Source organism: Neltuma alba, unplaced genomic scaffold, assembly GCF_004799145.2.
Source record: "Neltuma alba isolate B1F8T4 unplaced genomic scaffold, ASM479914v2 tig00008235_pilon, whole genome shotgun sequence".
NCBI classification, from domain to species: Eukaryota; Viridiplantae; Streptophyta; class Magnoliopsida; order Fabales; family Fabaceae; genus Neltuma; species Neltuma alba.
The window spans coordinates 1-18,349 of NW_021634976.1; the positions used below are offsets into that span (position 1 = coordinate 1).

The 18,349-nt window shown below is 37.7% G+C and overlaps 2 protein-coding genes across 3 annotated transcripts; both read left to right on the top strand.

The window, feature by feature from the left end:
• Window positions 1-1,977: 1,977 nt before the first annotated feature.
• LOC114753895 (neurochondrin) lies at window positions 1,978-8,817 on the top strand. Of its 2 annotated transcripts, XM_028942601.1 has the most exons (18): window positions 1,978-2,041; window positions 2,114-2,300; window positions 2,430-2,592; window positions 3,262-3,398; window positions 3,629-3,732; window positions 3,849-3,944; window positions 4,396-4,489; window positions 4,634-4,754; window positions 4,832-5,031; window positions 5,705-5,796; window positions 5,876-5,931; window positions 6,461-6,550; window positions 6,755-6,854; window positions 7,146-7,250; window positions 7,335-7,407; window positions 7,799-7,962; window positions 8,281-8,323; window positions 8,487-8,817. In XM_028942601.1, exons 1-18 carry the CDS (start codon window positions 2,039-2,041, stop codon window positions 8,546-8,548), a joined length of 1,890 nt encoding a protein of 629 aa, XP_028798434.1. In that variant the 5' UTR covers window positions 1,978-2,038; the 3' UTR covers window positions 8,549-8,817. The 2 variants fall into 2 exon arrangements, with proteins under 2 accessions (XP_028798434.1, XP_028798435.1); XM_028942602.1 differs by lacking the exons at window positions 1,978-2,041; window positions 2,114-2,300; window positions 2,430-2,592 and adding an exon at window positions 3,040-3,161 and having other exon boundaries at window positions 3,267-3,398.
• Window positions 8,818-11,737: 2,920 nt separating this feature from the next.
• LOC114753894 (uncharacterized) lies at window positions 11,738-15,723 on the top strand. The gene is made up of 9 exons (XM_028942600.1): window positions 11,738-12,004; window positions 12,256-12,593; window positions 13,404-13,585; window positions 13,683-13,967; window positions 14,053-14,111; window positions 14,192-14,228; window positions 14,346-14,417; window positions 14,542-14,866; window positions 14,972-15,723. The coding sequence occupies exons 1-9, from the start codon at window positions 11,863-11,865 to the stop codon at window positions 15,452-15,454; spliced, it is 1,923 nt and encodes a 640-aa protein (XP_028798433.1). The 5' UTR covers window positions 11,738-11,862; the 3' UTR covers window positions 15,455-15,723.
• Window positions 15,724-18,349: the final 2,626 nt, after the last annotated feature.

Here is an 18,349-nt window from a genome sequence, read left to right on the forward strand (position 1 = left end):
ATTTAGAAAAAATTAATAAATATGAGAAATATATCTTATATTTAGAACTAAAATTAACTAAATACTACCTCCGGTCCTAATTATAAAAGCTAGTTGACTGATTTGAGGAGATTAAGAAAAATAAGTTAAGTTAGTTATTTGTAATAAATAGGTATCGTCTTTCTTAAAATATCCTTACTAATCAAGTGTGTTGGTTAGGACTATCATTATTGGAAGGACTACTTTGAAAAAAAATACACAAACATTAGAGATAAAGTAAATTGGGACTTGTATTTAGAACCAAAATAAAAATCAAACGAGATTTTATATTAAAGACCGGAGATAGTAGTTAGATCTTATATTAAGAACCGGAGGAGTATCAAAAAGCAAGGCTGACAAAAAAAAAAAAAGAAGAACAGAGTGAAACTCAGATTCCATAGTTTGTAAACCTAACGCATCCGAGGTAACATGCTCGTATTAAATAGTAAAAATACTTATGAAAGCATCATCACAGAATCAAAAGTACAGAAGCGTTGTTAGATGGTGGGGGGGGAGTAAAAGGAAAAAGCAGAACTTGAAATAACCATGATCACATTCATATTCATACTCATAAATATATAATTTGTCAGCAAGGTATGTGACTAAGGTAGGATTAAGGAAAAGACAGAGAATGTGCCTTTGCAGGCTAGTGTGGTTGATCATAACGGGGGAGGTGTGTGAGGGAAAACCGAGAAGCTGGAGGGAAAATTATGATGATGGAGGCCAGGGTCGTCGTCCTGGAATTGAGGGCATAACTTGAAGGGTCGTACGTAAAATCAGCAGATCGAAATTGGCGGTGGTGCTTGCGCGACTTCGCCCGCCACATTGAAGCTGACGGCGTTCCTGGACTCTTTATTTCTCCCAGACGACGATGCCTCCCAACCATGCCGCCGCACAAACAACACACCCTCAACCTCAATTTTAGCCTACGCCGCAACGATGATTCTTGCCGACACGCTCTCTCCATTCTACTGATTCCTTTTTCCTTTCAATCTAATCCTTCAATATGTAACATGGGAGGTTCTGGAAGGGAGAGAGAATGGGTTTAAAACGTGCATGTTTGAGCGGGTTTTGCTTCCAAAATTGCATGTTCAGAGTCGTCACCAACAACTTTCTCCAACATCCTTGTCATTCTGTCACCACTCTGTCACTGCAACCACAAATTCTTGTTGTGAGTGGCTGTTACTTTATTGTCATCAACTTTGTTAGCTGTAAATTGTGAATTGGAATTCTCTCAGTTTAGAGTTCGTTTGATTTGTTTTTTCCGGTTTCATGTTCATCGGCAACCGTAGCCAAGTGAGAATCAGACAAAGAAAAAAAAACTGAAAAGATGAATAGCTCTCTTTTAAACTATAGTCTCAAAGTCATTGAACTTTTTTTTTTTTTTAAAAAAAAAGGCAATGACACAGCTGTGAACTACCGAAGATGCTTTTCTAAATATGAGAACAGTACTTAAAATGTTGCTTTCATCTTATATTTATTATCGTAGTCTGATTTATCTTCTAAATTTATATTTTTCTTCATAAACTATTCTTATTATCATATAATTAAAAGCAAATTCTTATTAATGAGTAATGTTTGATATAAGTGATTAAAAACGAATAATATATATTTTTTATAAATAATTAACTTAATTTATTTTGTTAATCTTAATAAACTGATAATCTAATTTCAATATTTGTGGTTGGAATGACTAACAATTAACTAGTTTTCCTCGTCAACATGAGCCGTGTGAAAGCTAAAATGGCTTAAGAACAATAACGAGCATGTGAAGCTCATTATTTGATTTCTATTGTTAAGTGTTAACCTTGAATCCAAATTTTCACGTTGGAACTTTCAATTTTACTTGGTAATTTTTTCATTGCCCAAACAAATCTGGCAAATTAATCCGGGCCGCGACACTCTCTTCTCAATTAAGCGGCAGGCAGGGCTCTCGAGAATTCTCCCATAGCTACTCTCGGGAGTGGAGAACTGATAAAGTCTCCTACTTTACATTCTTCCATTACTCGACCAATCTTCCATGGTGAACATTGTCTCTTGCTCTGCCTCTCCTCCATTACTCCCCCCTCTAAATTATTATTTTCGTTTCCTGCAGGAAGCACAGCAAGAGCAGGGTCCAAGTCTTGAAGACTGCTTGAAGCTATTGAAAGGGGAACGAGACGAACAGCGCCTTGCCGGCCTTCTTCTCGTCACCAAGTTTTGCAAAGGTGATGACCTCTCCTCCCTCCGCAGGGTTTACGATGCCGTGGGACCTCTCTTTCTTGACCGACTGCTTAGGACAGGTACGCTCATCCCTGAACTTTTTGCTACCTTGATTATTATTTATACAGGCCTGCCTTTTCTTAAAGCTGTTCAATTTTCGTTTTCTGTTTTAGCGTTTATTATTGAATTATAACCATGCTTCCCCCCAGGAATGGGAAAAGGAACTATCACCAGTGGCCGAGAAAATGATCGGGATGCGTATTTACACCTCTCAGTTACAGTGCTCGCCGCATTTTGTCGTGTTCCAGAGGTTGCATCCTTGGAAGATATGGTTTTGAAAATCCCACTTATATTGGAAGTAATGTCCACGGAGTATGATTTTCAGTTTTAGTTTCTTGTGTTATTTTATTTAAAAATCAATGTCCAGTATGCTTTCATTGACATAACCATGCTCATTGAATTTCAATTAGCTATGGCTACTATGTTATGGACTAACAAAGAAGAAAGGGAATTAAAAGAAATGGACGCGGCACAAAGTGTAAAATAGTTTTATAGCTGATAAGTAGTCTAATTGACAATGCATTTTGGAGAGCAATATTTTGGCTTCTGTTCATCCTCTCCACTAATGACTTTAGATGTTGGGATTCTGAAACTATTATTTCTCGAGAAGTGCTTTTGAGAAGAAGTTAATAGATGATTAACAGGGCCTCACTATCTGTTGTTTCTAAGCTATTTTGATATCGATGGATGATATTTTGGTCTTCATTAGAACTTCATGTGGCCTTTTTAATGTTTTTGTTATGGTCGGGTTGTGCCCCTATGATTTGTGCTTATTGAATAAGTTTTCAAAGGCGGGTTCAATTGATTGTTTATCATGTATAGAGTGAATGAGAAACCCAACCGGGTTGCACGAGGTCTTTTCCGTATCTGCTGTATTGAGGGTAAAAGAAAATAGCAGTCTAGTTATATATTTGATTTTTTTTTTACGTTGTTTTTAGTAGTAATTGTTGATTTTTTTTAATCGTTAAATCACTTGTTTAGACCAGGTTCATCTGTCCTTGAAGAATGCTATGAATTTTTGTACTTAGTGTCAACTGCTTCTGCGAATGGAAGTATGAAGTTTTACGAATCTGGTGGTGTCAAGATATTAGCTGCTCAGATATGTTCTATGCAAGATGGTAAGTTTTTCTTATGATTTCTTGGGTTCGAGGCAAAAGGAACATAATTAAACTGGTATGGTTGATTGATTATTCATTTAGGATCAATAATATTACTAGCTTCACTTTTCTTCGAGGGGCTGTCCTCTTGCAGCATATAGATGAAGAAACATTGCCTTTGATGGCTTATATGCTTTTTTTTTTTTCCGTCTCACTTCTGCCTTAGAATTGATGAGCCAAACATTATGCAGGTTCTCATCTCATGGAGATCTGTCTTAAACTTGTGGAACTAATTCTGAGCAGGATACCATTGGACGTTTTCATGAAGGATTACTTATCTGAACTTGCGATCATTGTGAGTATACATTTTAAATATTTCGTTTCTTCAAATAAAAATTTTGCAGTCTTGCTGCATGGCAGATACCCTTAAATGTGATTCTTAAGCTATGGGGTGTGTGTGTGTCTCTACAGGTGGCAGCAGTGGCAAGGCAATTTGCTGTCTTGCACAACTCCTTGAAATTTGAAGCTCTCCATCTGCTTAGTGCCATCATTTCTTCAAAAGATGTAGTATGTATCTTAGTCTTCTGCTTTCGTATGTGAATTTTTATGATTTAAAATCACATTGTTCAAATAAGAAAACTCTTTAAATTCAGCTAAACCACTGAAATTTACTATATATTGGGTTCATGTTTAAGCAACAATATTGACCGAGTTGTGGTTGGATATGAGGTTGGTCAACATATTTGTTAGCCAGTTAATTGCAGTATAGGTTCGGAACATTTGTGAGTTAGGAACCTAGGATAAAAATGCAATCAATATATATCCGTAACATAGCCTCATACTTGAATTAATTATTCATAGTTCTTGCAAGAATAACTTCTGTATTCTGCCATATGGAAAACACGTGAATCAAACTGATTTTTTTGGGGGATGTTTACGGGGTTAAAATTTCTATTTTATGCATATGCATGTTGATTCATGTGGCTTGGGAGTAACTGAAAGTTCATGGCATTTGTAGGTGCCGCTTTTCAATGCCCTCCGTTTACTTCCTAATGATAGCTGGTCACATGATATGCGCCTTGGTATTGTGGCCATTTTGCAGAATCGGGTTGGTATGTAGAATAACCTTGCTAGATACTCTGTTATTACAGTTTGCTTTTTATTAGCTTTTTTTTTTAATTAAACGAAGAAAGTGCTAAAGAAAACGTATGATTTTGTTTGATGACTTGGTTTTTAAACTTGTAATTCCTCTGCAGCTCCTGCTGAAAGGCTTCAAGCTCTCATGTTGGCGGAGTCTATCATTTCCAATTTTGGAGAGGGTTGGCTGATCAACCACAGGAGCACGAGTGATGCCCAAGATAGCCCTTCGACTGACATGTCAGTTGCACTCTTTAAATTTAACCTTCTAAAATGCATCAGCCGTCATATCTTTCCTCACCTCTTCCATTATATAGGTGTCTATTACTTGTGTTGGAGCAATCACGGGTTGAAGTTGCTGTTCTTCTGAATGAGTTGGCCTATCTAAAGTATGAAGCACCTAAGGATACTTCAGCTACTGCAGAGGCAATTCTCTTGAAGCGACGAAATGTGGCTGTTGCCTACTCTTTGATTGAGAAAATAATAAAATTAATATCAACTGTTGATGGAAATGATGGTATGTCATTAGAAATTCAGTTTCTTTGACATTTATACTCCGTTGCTATCCTATAAAGAAGGTTATACGATGGGCTTTCTATTTTATTTTGCCCCGAACTATGTTAATGTAGGTTAAAGTAGCATTCACTTGTGGTCATTTACTGTACATGCCGCTCATTGGTGTGAAAGTCCATCTGATATTTAGCACCACACGCAATCAAAGTATGCTCCAAATATAATTGTCGGAGGACTGATTTGTAGTACCATGATATTTATTTTAGAACATTATGTGAATGGTTAAAATCATAAACAGCAGTTAGCCTTATTCGTATAACATGTTGAGGCGCTTTATTTCCGCAAAGCGATGAGGTGCACCTTACTCATGACCTTTTTTTTATTAAAAACAAAAAAAAGCTCTCATCTAAGTAGGCACGTCTATATTTGAGTTCTGATTGCTTGAGGATGTGAAACTAATGTAGATCTTGACATGATTGAAAACTTCTGTTTGTTTAGGGTCAAGTAACACATTTCTGATTTTCATCATCATAGTTATCTGTGTAATGTCTGTATTTGTGTTTCATTTCGGCATACATGTAGCATAGTCCAGATAATAGACATGGTGATTAGTGGCCTAAAATATTTTGGATCTTCTGATCTCTGTAAAATCATTCATATAGTTGATAATCTTTTAGGCAACTTCGTTGATGAGGCGACATTAACAAAGTTGATCCGTCAGCTGAACGAGACTATTGGTGTTATTCTAGAGTATCTGGAAGATGCAAAGGTATTGCTAATGACTGGTAGTCATTAAATAGATGCTTGACATTTATCTTCTCACTCAGCATTGAAGCGTAATCATGCAGGAACGTGGACAGAATAAAGGGGATGATTTACTTGCTTCAGTGCGGATTATAGGGAGGTATGGTCTTATGCTGCTTGTCTAACATAGTCGGAGTTTTTGTTACGTTAGATGAACCATCAGGATTTGATATACTGACACTTTGTTCTTGCAGTTTTAAACAGCTGGACCATTATTTAGTCTCAACTCATGTTAGATATTACATTCTTTGTATGGTACTCCTCTGGTCCTTAATATAAGACCTATTTAACTAATTTAATTAGATTAAAGAAGTTAGGTAAGTTAGTTAATTATAAGAAATATGATGTTTTTTTTAAAACACCATAATCATCTTCCTTAATATCCTCCCTTTCTCTTCTACTTGATTATGGTTGAGGGAGTATCTATAAGGGTAATTTAGAAAAAATTGATAAATATGAAAAATAGGTCTTATATTTAGGACCAAAATCAACTTAACAATTAGATCCTATATTAAAGCCTTGAGAAGTAGTTAATATGGACTATATGATAGTATCAAGCTTGGAATCTGGCCGAGTTCTTTGATTTGAAGAGGAAAGGTGTTGAACTCTTTTTCATGTGTTTGTTTCAGCTACCTGGCTGAGGCGCCCCTTGCATGCAAGGAGAAGGTTCGGGAACTTTTAGGGTATATGCTCTCTGTTCAAGGAGAAGATGAACAGAGGTAGACCTGGATATATATCATTTGAAAGACTTTGTCTGGCTATGTTTTTGCTTATACCTGTTCAGTATTTGGATGGCACGCCTGGCTTCAATCATGCACTTAAATGGAATACTCTATATTTTCCTCTGATATATGTATCCCTTTTCGGTGGAGTCTCTAATATGGAAAATTGTGTTTGCTCAATTAAATTATATATTGTTGCAGCCCTTTCCACTCTGTCTGCTTTTTACTTCCAATGCTGTGCCAAATTACAATGGATGTTGAAGGATGTAATGTTCTAGCTTCTTGTGGAGGACTAAATGCTGTAAGTTATACTTTATTTTCTATTCTTTCTGGCCTTTGTTAATTTCCTTCATCTTTTCGCTTCTTCTATTTTGTCTCTTGTGCTACTATTATGATTTTAAAGTATGAAGGTGGACCTTCATATATGGGTAGCTCTTTTTGAGTGAATCATTGTTTTAGTGTTTCTTGTTTCCTTAATTTCTATTAGAACAAATGACTTAAAGATTTCTAAAGATTTCTTACTTCAGCATCGTCCAATAGCATTTATAATCAAGCATTTTTCGATCTGCAAATATGTTGGGTATATATGCAGGTTCTGGATTGCTTTACTAAATTAATCGGGTCAAAAGATTATATGGTTGAGGATAATGGCGGTGTCTTCTTGGCATGTGATACAATCATGAATCTCCTGCTAAAGGTGATGTTCTTACCATCCTAACCTTTTAGGATTTCACCCTGGTTCTGTGAGATCTTGATATAAGCTGCACCTTTTTCACTGTAGAAAGACAAATTACAGTTGACGTTTGAGGAATCTGATATTGTCAAAATTCTGAAGGCATTGGCATATTGGGCAGGTACCTGTCTCTCTTGTAACAACCTTTAAACTGAATGATTTGCTGGTCCCGTATCGTATATTTCATAATATGTTATGACTGCAGGGGCGATCCTCTTCCAAAAGATTGGCCTATTAAAAAGATTGAGCCCCTAGACCTATAAGCCAACTCAGACGTCAATTGATGATTTGTTTGAATTGACCTGTAAATATGCTTAGAATGATAAATATTTTCTGTTGATTAATTTTTGTTTTATGATCAACTAGATTTTAAGCATATGTTCTGCATTACTTGTGAATAATACGGGTTCCACTTCGTGCATATTTATATAATTACTTGTTTTTCTCTTGAATTGGAAAAAAATGAAGCAGAGGGTCTATAATTAATTTAGTTACTGAAACTTGGCCTGTAGAGAACGCTGGAGACACATCAAGTATGATGATGGCTTCAAGCATTTGCGCGCTGATATTTGATTACACTTCTGAAGAGTCTCTTCTGAATCATCCTGATTTCAACCACAGCGATCTTCACAGTCTTTATCAGCTGATCGCTAGATGTCAGGCTTCATCTGGACAGGTGAGTTGTAAATGACCTCGCGTTCACCCGTTCTTGTTCCTTTTTTCCCCTCCTGTAAAAATGAAAAAGACTTTTTTTAAATTCTGGATATTTGTATGTCTTGCAATGTCTCACGTGCACACATCAAAATCTGCGATTACCTGTAATTGATGCTGCTCATTATTGTGAGACATGAATTCGATATTCTATTTCCTGTTTATATCCTCCTCATTCTCCTTAGATGTGGTTACCGTCTTTTAACTTATTTGCCATTTAACAGTTACTATACTGACTTCAACTAACTCATTTTACTTGATTGTTTGATATTATTCACTGCAGGATACTGAAGCAGATATGGATCTTATAGAGATTGTTGCTGCAGGTACAATACCACTCATCTGCATTGTTTAGGTGATCAAAAACCAAAACAAAACAAGATAGGAATAAAAAAGATACCTTTGGCTGAGGGGCGAATAGGTGGAACTTTTCATTCTTACACGTAGATTTTCTGATTTATGGTTCTCTGTAACTCAAATGTTGTGCAGGTTACTCTCGTTGGGCTCATCGATACCCTCACATAGGGGAGGCCATGAAAAACTTGACTTGATGATGGTTTCGAGCCTCAATGTGGCTGCAGGACTATGCTGTTTACCCAATATCTATGATTGAGTTTAATGATTGCTATTCATAGTTTACAGTAGCGAGTTCGTTGTTGTTGTAAGGCTATGCTAAGCAACTGGTGGGTATGCCCCTCATTTTCAAAGTGGCCACAGCTGCATTGTTGTAATAACCTATCTAATCTAATTAATTCAAAAGGTAGGGTTTATGTCAAATGTTACTGATGAGTTATCAAATTAAATTTTAAATTTGTCAGAAGTTGTGTGGTTAATTCAAAAGCTGGGGTTTATATAAAATAGCCAGAATCTCCGTTCGATGCATTGGTTTTACAAGGTGTTTTTTCAAGTGACAAATTAGTGCTTTTTTCATTAACGAAGGGCATGCACGCGCCATGCCTCATTGCAATCACTTGTATGTTTGTGTGTAAAACGAGGTTCGGCTCATGAAAACTGGGAAACGCTCATCAACTCTTTTATTTACCCCATAACGACCAAAAAAAGTTGTTTATTCCTCTCTCTCTCTCTCTCTCTCTCTATCTATCTATATACACTCCTTCGGTCCTAAATATCGTATGCAATGTTGCTGGCTTGATCGTGGGCGGGTCATGAACCTGAAGCGAGCTCTGGAACAAGACGACTGAGGATGAAAATTGTGAAGATGACCAGGACGTCGTTAGCCTAAAGATATCATGGCACCATTTGTTCGACAGAAATAAAAAAAATTCTCAAAAGAAATTCTACAACGACCTCAAATCGCACGAATTGGTCAACCATATTGCCCAAACACGATCTTTGAGCAGGCGCTAACTATCATCGCTACTTCCACGAGCGAGGCTCTTGGGGGTTCGCCATTTGATGAACCGTTCTTGTTCGAGCACCCTCAAGTTTAATTTTTTTCCACTGTTAAGAGTTGTGAAGGCCCTCCTACTAGAAGTATCCATTCGATTGACCTCACAGGAAGATCGAAAACCTATGCACCACGCCTTTCTCAGGGACATTATAATGTTGAAGAATCAAATCCCGCTCTTCTTGGTTAGATTGGTTCAGTGGTTTTTAACGAGCAAGAGAGTGAATAATCAGAATAAGGATGAGGTGTGGATCAGAATGCTGATGGACTTTCGACAACACATATGGCGCAGATCAAAGATTTCGATAAACATCATTTTCGACAAGCTAGAATGTTTCGCAAAATCTCATTTTCTGGCGCCTTCGCATTACTCATTTGCTCTCACCAACGTGCATTTTAGCACAAGAGAAGCCCTTGGTGGCTTATCTTTACGGAGTTACTTGTTTTAATTTATAACATGCCGCATGCACATTTTCTGGTCAAATTTGCATGTCCGAATTTGTGAAGCTGTTAATTTCCATCCCATGGAAGATCATAGTCCCCATGTTCGAGCTTCATGAAGAAAAATGCTGCAGATGCCATCTTCCTAGCCGGTCCCCGGAATGGCGTGTAAGTAGCAGAGAGAATGAAGTCGGCTAAGATTACGCTCCGTTGGTAGAAGAGAGCGCAATCCCTGCAGTAGTAGAGCTCGCAGTGATGGGGCATAAAATTTTGTCCCACTGATAATAATGGTGGATTAAACAGAGTCTAAATCGACAAAACTCGAGGGGTGGTTCGCCTTCCCGATTTTCATTTCAGTGACAATTTAGTTGTGATATATAAGAAGGAACGTAGGATGAATGATAAGATTGTAAACATGGAAGAGGACATGAAGATTTGAGAGGTGCTGGGATTGTGTGTGAAGAGCTACAGGCACGTGGCATCCTTTGGGAAGGGAAATGACGAAGTCGGTGAAGGTGACCAATGTTCCCAAGGAACCACATATAATAGTTTCTCTTCAACTAAAACGCAACTCAGTTTGAATTCAAATCAGGGGATCTTATCAGACATGGGATGATTTGCATATTTTGTAAAGAAAAGTCTAACATGATTATATGTCAAGAAGGAAGAAAATGATGATGGGTTGAAAATGATCTCAAAGACCATTTCCCTTTGGATGAAACTGAGAAGGACCCATGCTGCAGGCTATCGACTTTTGCGTCATTTTTCTCTCATTTCAGAGCCCTGTAGGAAATTAGAAGTACCAAAAGTCATTGATAAAGAAACAAAAGAAAAATCAACTTTAATATTAACAGCAGCAGCATGCATGTGCATCTTCCCGTGACTGAAATAATAGCACGTACCATTCCTCCTACGCCGTTGCTTCTTCCTCCATTCATCTTGGCCTGCATCATCTCTGTTCTCGGGTACCCAGTAGATGATTTATCATCATTCATCATGAATTTGCTTAAGGTCATGTCAATACATAAAAAGACTTGAAATGAACATCTACAGAAAATAACCAGATATATAAAGTTACAGGGTGTGGGTGGGTGGGGAAAAACAAGCCGTTTGTGTTGGTATTTGTCGTAATTGTAAAGGGCGGGAAAGAGAAAAGGGCAGAAAAACCGGCAGAGATGTTGGGTTTGTAAAGTCAAAAGTGTAGCAGTGTAACAGGAGAGAAAGGTACAACATTGGGGAATGAACCCCCCCAGTCCGATTGCTCGCACGCTGTCTGGGGCCTCACCCTCTCCCCTTTATGGATTACATCTCATAGGAATCATCCTTCACTTTTGACCTTTCTCCCCTTCTGAAAGGCAATGTGGACCCACCCCTTAATCTAAACAATGCTTCATTTATGATTACCCCCGTTACGCAGCTATGTTACATCATAGTATCTTCATTATAGTAATTGGTGTTTCACTTCACATAATCAGAGAAATGCAATTGAGTTGTCCTTCTCTGTTATAAGGAAATAAAAGAAATGTCTTTACCTTCTCTTGTTGCTTCGCATTACCATGCCACCTTAGATTCGTAAATAGTAAATGCTGCAGAATTCAGTAAAACTAAAACACTGGAGAAATGGTTTACACGAGGCAACATGATATGACAATGAAATGGTTTACAGCTCTAGAGAGTCTTTTTAGATGATTTATCGATATAATAATAAAAAAAAGGTCCCTTGTTCATTTGCATGAACACATCCCAAGGTTCATTAATCTATAACAATACGATTTACAGGGTATGATTGAATTTCCAGGCATAGGCTAGTGGTGGGGTAGGCTGAATGAAATATTGGGAGTATCCGACGCGCTAAGCCCATATTATCATTACCGTTAACTCTTTATTGAGCTTTCTTCCCTGTTTCTGTGTGACTGTTTCCGTCACTCTCTCACACAGGCAGAGGCAGAGAGGTTGCTAGAGGCAGCGAATACTGCATTTGTAGTGTCTTCTCTTTCTTCTCTGTTCCTCTAAAACATGATGCTTTGTCACCGGCCTCTGCGCCATTTTTCTTTTCTGGCCACCTTTCTCTTACTTCTCTTTTCTCTCCTTTCTCTCTCACACGCAGCTTCTCGACCTCGCTCTCATTTTTCACTAGTCCGGACCCAACCCATTCCAGGTATTTCACTAACATCACCACTCTTTCCGGTGGATTTCTCTCTGTTTATAGTTATGAAACTCTTAAGAGTAGTGGGAAACTCATAATGCAGTGCAGAGTAGTATTTCCAGTTTTTGTTGATAGCCTCATTCTTCCATTGAATTTTAGTTTTGCATTTTATACTCGCCAAGGCAAAAGGATTTACATGTCTAGGTGTGCATAAAATGTTTTGGCAGAGAGGCATTGTCTCTAATTTCCTTTGTTTTTTTCAGCGGGAGAAAATGAGAACAATGTTGTGGGTTTTTACCTGACAGAAAGGTCCCATTTAGATGACAGTGCTGCAGAACCATCTGAGGACTCACCCGATCCATTTGTGAACTCACCCAACCCCTTTGTGAACTCACCCAACCCCTTCGTGAACTCACCCAACCCCTTCGTGAACTCGCCCAACCCATTTGTGAACTCACCGAATCCATTTCAGAACTCACCCATTCCATTTGGGAATTCACCCATTCCATTAGCTGCAGAGAGAACACGAAGGGATGACCCTCTTAATGGGTTCAAAAAGTACACCAACGGGTGGAACATCAGAGACCACCATTACTGGGCTGTAAGTTAGCTGATGTGTGTGATATCCTTTTATTGCCGGTTAATATTTGATCTATTATGACGGTCAAGTTCAAAAGTTTGCGCCTGCTTTTCGTTTCTGGACCTTGAAAAGAAATCCGTGCAGCACATTACGCTATTTCTTTTTTCTAAAAAGAAGGCGGAAAACACTTGTGTAATATTTCAAGCTCAATGACAGACGGGCAGTAATGGAAAGTGTTAGGTGTGATAATAAATAGAGTCCTTGCTCTACACCTAACAAACTTAAGCTTTTAGGATGAGTGCTTCACTGAGACAATGAAGTAAGAAACGATTAGTGTGATTTCTTAGTGATGGCGCAACTGGTGTTTGGAAAAGCAAGCTGATTTGGGAGGGCTTTTGGACTCTGGTTTGAGGTTGTAAGTATTATAATTTTAACTCATGAGAAGTTTCATGGAGAAGTTTGAAATAAAAATAGATCCGCTACAAATAGACAATTAGGTGAAACTTTTTTTAGGAAGTATAAATGAAGTTTTGTAAATAAATATTGCCTAATCAGTGTTCTTTCTTTCTTGTTCCTTAATTTGGTGGGGCTGGCTGTCTTACAGAGATTTTTAAGCCAGTTTATATTTCCAAAACCAAACAGATAAATTAAAGGTGCTGCCCTTGGTCATGATTGATGATTTCTATGTTCTGACTGATGACATTCTATGTGCATTCTCTTGTTTTGAAATTTTATTTTTCTAAGTTCAGTGCTATAATCCAATGCATGGCCTTAAATTCTGTCTGTCCATAAACACAGCCCACTAATTGCTTTTATTCTTGTTGAATGCAGTCTGCAGCATATACCGCAGCTCCTGTGTTTGTTGTCGCAGCAATCTGGTTCCTGGGCTTTGGCGTGTGCTTATTGCTCATATGTCTCTGTTGCTTCTTTCCTAAAAGAGATTCTTATGGTTATTCTCCAACATGTTATGCCGTTTCCCTCATTCTCCTCATACTATTCTCTTTCGTAGCAATGTACATCCCTCTTTCCTTTCTTTTCTTTTCTCTTGGCTGGTTTCAGGTTGATTCGATCTTGCATTGCAAACTGATACCATGCTTTTACACTTGACAGGATTGGATGTTTCATTCTCTATGTTGGTCAGGGAAGCTTTCATCGTAGTACGACAACAACATTGGAGTATGTTGTAGGTCAGGCTGATTCTGCTGAGGGTAAACTCAGAAATGTATCTGACTATCTTGTTCAAGCTAAACAGGTTGGAATTGATCGAGTTTTCCTCCCCGCTAATGTTCAAACTGATATCGACGACGTCCAAACAAAGATCAACGCTTCTGCTAGCACGCTTGCTGATCAAACTGAAAAAAATGCGGATGACATCCAAGATCTCTTAGATTCTGTGTAATGATTATGTGTTTCTCTCCATCTTTGTTTTATCTTTTCTTTTTTCCTCTCCCTCTGACATGAATATGGTGACACTTGACAGAAGGGTGGCACTTATCATAGTAGCTGCTGTTATGCTACTCTTGACATTCCTCGGATTTTGTAAGTCCCTTCAGTGTCCGTAATGCTGCTGAATTTCTTAATTCTTAATACGGTATTCATTTATGGTTTTGTTACTTCAGTGTTCTCCATCTTTGGACTGCAGCTTCTCGTGTACATGTAAGTGAAATATTCTTTGAATCTCGTTACCCTATCTCTGGTAGACACAACTGCATTTAGAGTTCTTTTTTTTTTTTTTTCCCTTCTCATCAAATGCTTTGACATAAATAATTGCAGCTTGGTGATCGCAGGATGGATTCTGGTTACTGGTACTTTTATTTTATGTGGCTGCTTCCTTCTGCTCCATAAGTAAGTTCCCTTCCTCTCTTTCCTCGAAGTTCTGAGTTATAAATTCCTTCAACTCTTTGTTACAGGATTCCGCTACATCTTCATGCATTCTTAAACACGAATCTAATTCCTAGTTTGCTGCCAGTGTGACTGCAGACACCTGTGTAGCTATAGATCAATGGACCCAGCTTCCCTCCGAACATACAACGATGGACGAAATAATGCCTTGTTTGGACAATACAACAGCGCAAGAAACCTTGTCAAGAAGCAAAGAAGTAACCTCTGAACTTGTTAACTTGGTTAACCAGATTATCACCAACGTATCAAACATAAATTTCGCCCCCAACTTCACTCCACTCTACTACAATCAATCCGGCCCCCTTATGCCTCTCCTCTGCAACCCTTTTCATCCTGACACGACAGATCGACAATGCGAACCTGGTGAAGTAACCTTAACCAATGCTACTCAGGTATTTAACCACAATCTCCTTAAGCCAACGACACACGAGATCAGTGACCTATCTTTCTCCTCCTGAAGATGATCTGAGTGCTCACGTTGTGTTGATGAAATGCAGGTGTACGGCAACTTCGTGTGTCAGGTTTCACCAAATGAGATATGCATGACTCAAGGGCGTCTGACCCCTACCTTTTATAACCAAGTGTCTGCTGCAATCAACTCGGGGAATGCCTTGTATAACTATGCTCCATCCCTGGTTGACCTTCAAAACTGTAACTTTGTTCGAGAAACATTGAGTGAGATATCCAAGGATCACTGTCCTGATCTGCGACGTTACAGCAAATGGGTGTATGCTGGGTTGGTAATGGTGGCCACAGCCGTGATGCTGTCGTTGGTGTTCTGGATTATTTTTGGGAGGGAGCGTCGACATCGTTTACAGTCAAAAGATTCAAGGCATGCACCACCACCAGCACGGCCACTGCCACGGCCGCGGCAGCGACCACTACCACAACCGCGGCAGCGACCGCTACCGCAACCGCGGCCACGGCCACGAATTGCCCTCGAGGACAGGAATAATCTAGCACTAGTACCCAGTACTTGACATGCTTTCCACTAGAACAAGATGTGAAGGAAATGAACCCAGTTTAGCTTGCACTTCTTTATGTGATGCTTGTGTAAACTCCCATAGCTTTTTCTAGCCCTTCCATTTGACGTGAATTTCTGTAAATCGAGTCATTTTTCCCATCAGCATGGCGGCCCCACTTTGAATCCCACGTGCGCCTTATTTTGGGCCAAGCAATTCATGCAGCCCGGCCCACAATTTACACTATAAAATTGGACCAAAGGCATCTGTCTGCGTGATGTGAAGCCCGCGGAAGAAGAAAAGGAAAACAAGGAGATGTGGCAGGCACAATTTCAGAATATACAGAGTCAAGTCACATAATTAATAGGGAAAAGTGCAATTAGGTCTCACTAGAGGAAATTATATATAAAAAAGTCTTTTGAAATTATAAAATTATTCAAAAGTTTAAGAGATTTTTTTTGCTATAAATTTTTTTTGCTTAATTATTAAATTGTTTTTTTTAAAGTTTGTACTGACAACTGAAAAAACAGTAATTGATAATTTAAAATGTAAAGATTGATAACTATTACGACAGGTATTAACAACACATTTTCTCAGCACATCACAAGATATAATGCATAAATTGTCAATACATGTCGCGATAGTTGTCAATCTTTACATTTTTAGTTATCAACTACTCCTCTTTTAGTTGTCAGTGTAAATTTTAAAAAAAATAATTTGGTAATTAAACAAATAAAATTTATTACAATAAGATATTTTGAGACTTCAAAATAATTTCATGATTTTAAGAGATTTTTTGTATTTAATTTTGTTAGGTAGGACCTAATTGTAATTTTTTCTCATTATTATACTAATGATGTGATATGATTTTTTTTATGCTCCTTTTTCACTTTCTTTCCCCATATGCTTCCGCCAAATTTCCCTCAGGTCTGACCGTTTCAAATTTTTAAAGGGGAAGAATTTATGCGGGTTTTATAATAATTTCATACGAAAATCGAGTGACAAAAAGTCGTCATCTGCGGTCAACATTCTTGCTAGTTTAAAAGTAATTAAAAAAAATCAATATCAAAAGAATATCCTTTTAAGATACTTTTATGTAATGAATGGAAATCGCGTCCACCGCGAAGGTTCTCACGGAAAATAAAAATCATGAGCGGCAAAATTATTAGAGACTGAAAATGGAGGGTTTCGTGAAAGCCAGACACCTGGAAGCATTTGTTAGACACAATAATTGTATTATAATAAAAGGATACGAGATTTAAGGGACACGCTTTGGTATAATATTAGGTGAGAACCCTAATCAAAAGCCGGGCAAGCACCCGCCAGCCCCATGTGAAGAGAAAAGAACTGTGTCTTTTGAGCCCCAGCAATCTTATTATTATTGCTCCCTAACCATGTGGGAGAGACTGCCCACTTTGCCTCCGCTCCCCTAATTAATGTTCTTCTAATCCATACTTTATCACTAATTTTATGCCCCAAAAATCTCCCTATATCTCAGGCTTTTCTACCATAAATTGCCACCGCATCATGACACCCATGCATCTTCTTTGATAGAGGAAAATATATAATTATATGACTCGGCTTGTAGTTTATAAATGTGGTCTTATAATTAGAATTAGTAGGAGGATATATGTAGGTTGATTCTGATTCACATAATTTGATTCTGCTCCATAAATTAATGTTGGAAAGGATCAATCAATTGACATGGCCCGGCCATTAATAGGAGTAGCAACTCTTGTTGAACGGCCCCTCCTTCTGAATTGAAAAAATTGGGAGACTCTTTTCCCAAGTTGGCAATACGGGTCTATACGAGGCAGGTCCGTAAGGTTGCATCATCCTTGGCAGTTATTTTTTTTGGCCCCAAAAAAAAAAAAGGACCGATTTGATATAGAGAAGTAGAACCAACACGAAAGTCATCAGTTTTGAATATTTCAATAGTCAGGGGCACTAGTGCGTTTATTTTCTGAAGTAGTTCCCGTAAATTCAAGGGTATCATGCCAGATTCTGGCTGAGCTAAGAAGAATGGGTTTTCTTTTGATGAATCTGGTACATGTATGCTTTGCATGATATGCATAGATACATACACGTATGTATGCATTTGTGAAAGATTTTCTAGAAACAGGCAAGATGCGAAGGTATAGATGGTTAAAAAGTGAAGAATCTTGAAAGGTGTTGCTCCCCAGTTCCGGGGTTTGGGACCTTGGCTTTTGTTCAAAGTCAGAACTCAGAAGAGGCATGATGAGTTTTTTTTTTTTTTTTAAATTTATTGCAACGACAAGTATTTCTTTATTACATGTTTTGATAATTAAAAATTAATATTGGCAGACCGGAGGATTGATATTTTGGTTTTGCCGTCCTTTTTGGTTGCTTCTCATTCTATTATTGGTCTACATTATTCATTGAATATATTGTTTTCTATGCGTGTTTGTTTCAACTTCTCAGAGGTAGTATTTTTACCTAAATCAACACAAAACTCTACTCATATAAAAAAGCTAATCAATATAGAACTTTTTTTTCGTGATAGATATAAGACATCAATTTATTTTGTCTCCTAAATTCTTTTTTTCTTTTTACCGGATTCTCCTTAATGCATGTTAAGGGATATTTAAAGAAAGACAGTTTTTGATGCAAATAACTGGAAAATAATTTCTTTAATATTTACAAATTAGTTAACTGGTTTTTATATTTATAAACGGAAGTAATAAGTTTAAAAGTAAAATAAAAATGTGAGCAAGCTCACTTTTTCCTAATTTATAAACAGCATAACTCGTTATAAATTTGATATCATATATTTATTGATTGGTGGATGGTATTATTGCAAAAGATTTAAAGTGTCATTTGGTAAACAACTTCCCTATTTTAGACATTACACAACAGTGAGGATAAAAAGGGAAAAAAAAGAAACAGAGTTGG

Excerpts from the sequence above, each read along its gene's own strand:
- LOC114753895 (XM_028942601.1), top strand. Across the intron at positions 6,551-6,754 it reads CAAGGAGAAGATGAACAGAG|CCCTTTCCACTCTGTCTGCT; the intron begins GTAGACCTGGAT and ends ATATTGTTGCAG. Across the intron at positions 7,251-7,334 it reads TCATGAATCTCCTGCTAAAG|AAAGACAAATTACAGTTGAC; the intron begins GTGATGTTCTTA and ends TTTTCACTGTAG.
- LOC114753894 (XM_028942600.1), top strand. The coding sequence starts at position 11,863 with ATGATGCTTTGTCACCGGCCTCTGCGCCATTTTTCTTTTCTGGCCACC. Across the intron at positions 14,112-14,191 it reads CTTGACATTCCTCGGATTTT|TGTTCTCCATCTTTGGACTG; the intron begins GTAAGTCCCTTC and ends TTGTTACTTCAG. Across the intron at positions 14,867-14,971 it reads CCTTAACCAATGCTACTCAG|GTGTACGGCAACTTCGTGTG; the intron begins GTATTTAACCAC and ends GATGAAATGCAG.